Source organism: Anopheles darlingi, chromosome 3 (genome assembly GCF_943734745.1).
Source record: "Anopheles darlingi chromosome 3, idAnoDarlMG_H_01, whole genome shotgun sequence".
NCBI classification, from domain to species: Eukaryota; Metazoa; Arthropoda; class Insecta; order Diptera; family Culicidae; genus Anopheles; species Anopheles darlingi.
In genome coordinates, this window is record NC_064875.1 from 39,060,939 (window position 1) to 39,063,438 (window position 2,500).

General features: G+C 46.7%; 2 protein-coding genes across 2 annotated transcripts in view; one reads left to right on the forward strand and one right to left on the reverse strand.

Annotated features, from left to right (window-relative positions):
- LOC125958110 (syntaxin-6) overlaps positions 1-2,500 on the reverse strand; it is a 5,043-nt gene that overhangs the window by 1,509 nt on the left and 1,034 nt on the right. The window contains exons 2-3 of the mRNA XM_049691235.1: positions 670-839; positions 1-574 (exon numbers count right to left, since the gene is read on the reverse strand). The exon at positions 1-574 is cut by the window's left edge and continues 84 nt beyond it. Coding sequence (XP_049547192.1) covers positions 1-574; positions 670-839 — 744 coding nt within the window. The remainder of the gene's footprint in view (positions 575-669; positions 840-2,500) is intronic.
- LOC125958111 (cysteine-rich venom protein 6-like) overlaps positions 2,080-2,500 on the forward strand; it is a 586-nt gene continuing 165 nt past the window's right edge. The window contains exons 1-2 of the mRNA XM_049691236.1: positions 2,080-2,173; positions 2,244-2,500. The exon at positions 2,244-2,500 is cut by the window's right edge and continues 165 nt beyond it. Of these exons, the coding sequence (XP_049547193.1) occupies positions 2,119-2,173; positions 2,244-2,461 (273 nt within the window). The 5' untranslated portion in view covers positions 2,080-2,118 and the 3' untranslated portion in view covers positions 2,462-2,500. The remainder of the gene's footprint in view (positions 2,174-2,243) is intronic.

Consider the following 2,500-nt stretch of genomic DNA (forward strand, 5'->3'; position numbering starts at 1 on the left):
TCATCTTGTCCCACTAGAATGCGATGCTGCGTCGCGAGCGTATCTTCGACGAACCGGCTCGAGCTTGCATCCAATACGGATGAAGATGAAGCGCCCGTGGGTACGTAATGGCTTGGGCTATCGTCTAGGTTGTTCTCCAGCTTGGAGTACTTGGCTCCACTGTGTCTCGATGCCATTGCTGCGCCGGCCGAACTGATCAGATGCTTACCGGCGTCCGCTAGGTTCAGATTGTTGGGCTGGTTGTTGTTATTCAGGTTGCAGCTGAGCGCGTTGTTAATACCGGTGTGTGGTCCGGCACTGCCACTACCACTAACGCTCACGACGACACCGTTTGATATGATGCAGTTGTTGGTACTATGGTTGTTGTTATTAATGTAGTTTTTGCTGCGCGGTGATGATTCCACGGTATCGAGCAGCGGTTGACGGGCTGTTATGTCCTGATCACGGTTGCGGCTGATACTCATGCGATCTTTCATCGATTTCACCTCATCCCGGGTCGCATCGATAAAGTGGCGCCGACTAGAAAGCTCCCGGTTATCGATCTTAAACTTGCCTGGATTTTTCTCCACAATACGTGCTAAGCGGGATAAAAAGTCTCGTTAAGGAACAAAAACCTCACGAAAAAATGCGAGTAAAGTTAATTATGAAGCAATCATTTGAAAAGGATATTAATCGTGTCCTCTAGATCCTCTAGGTCCCATTCGATGCTGCGTAATGAGTTTTTCAGTTCCGTTGTCGTCCAATCGGTCTCGGCAGTCGATCCACCGGAATGTGCGTCATTCAGTTCACGCCAACGAATATACAACCCACGTGTCTTGTTGAGTGCCTTGAATACTTCGCTAAAAAAGACAGAAAAAGGGAATATTTCGGTTCATTAGCAACAAATTTAAGGAAAAAACATTCGGACTTATTCAAACTCCAAAAAAACACACACAAAGAAAGATAAGATCAGAGCCCCAGATCATTCGATTGAATCAACAACATGTGTGTTTAAATGAGAACCCCATGAACCAGATAACGGTTATGAAATTTGTTTCGACAGCTCCTATGCTGCATGTTGTGGCGATGCATGGTTTCATAATAGCATCTGCAGAGCCTAAGGCTACACTATAAAGCTGGAAGGCCTGCGGCCCTGGCTTACAGAAGAAAATTGTCCCTCTGCCAGTTAAATTCGTAAGATAGGAAAGATGCAACGCTTCCTATTTGTTGTTGTGCTTGGGGCGATTATGCTGTCGATTGCCTACAGCAATGGTAAGATATTAGATGCAGTGAGTGCTGCATTAAGACATCGTGACTAAATTCTCCGTTTGCCGTACATTTCATTCCAGAATGCAATGGAAAGAACGAGCAATACTACAACTGCTCCTCGCCATGCCGTAGGAATTGTACCAACATTGATCAGACGCCCAAATCATGCTCCGAACCGTGCGTTTCGGGTTGTTTCTGCAAAACAGGATATTTGCGCCGTGAGGATAATCAGTGCGTCAAGGTCTGGGAATGCCTGCACGTGGAAAGGAAACGCACATGGGAGTCGTAGACTGCTTCGCAGATAACTCTAATGTCGTTTGCTCGTGCTGAGTGTTGTGCCAATAAAATGTTAGTGTCTTTGCTTTTCCAATCCTAAGTGCGGCCTTGCGTATGTTGCTAATCCCCGATCCATCTCATGTGTGCCAAGCTGTTTAAACAATCTGTCGTGAAGGCTGAAGACGTGACGAAGCAGTCTGAAGCTTTGTTATCGTTTTTTTCTTCGAGAACAGTAAGCGTGAATTGATCTTAAGAGATATTAAGTTTATATATGCCATGCCTCTCCGATAAATCATCAATGACGCACGACGAAACTCCTCTTTTCTCATTATTTTATCACTCGAGAAAATGACTAAAACCATCCTAGCGAAAATCCCCAATGAGCCACGTACGTTCGGCTGTACGAGAACTCTCTGGAATCTTGGTTTTGGGGCCTGTGTTTCTTGCAGCAACTGTACGCGACCATCTGCTCAAACATGAGACGATGGTGCTGTGCCCCGAGGATATAAGATCACGGACCGCACTGGTTGATGAATCTAGTCTACTCCGTTTTGGTTTTCAGCGAAAGCATAGCAATCGTGTACGGGTGTAACAATGCGCGCCATCTTCGCTCTTCTGGTCTTGGCGATCTTTGCCTTCTTTGGATCTGGTAAGCAGAATAAGCTATGTTCACGCGGTTCTTGTAGTCGTTAAACGAAAAGTTCTTCTTTTGCCAACAGCACTGAGCCAAACAGTCCAGGCACAGGGAAGTCAGACGTGCCGTAAGGAAGAGTCGTACCAACGATGTGGTTCCGGCTGCGAGCGCACCTGTCTTAACCAGAAAAAATGGAACGATCCTTGCGAAAAGCCTTGCATTGATGGTTGCTTCTGCAACGAAGGATTCCTGCGCGATGCCGCCGGTGACTGTATCCGCTCCTGGCTCTGCCCCAAGGAATAAGACATCACTCCGCTGAGCGCATATCGAATCGGATTTTGG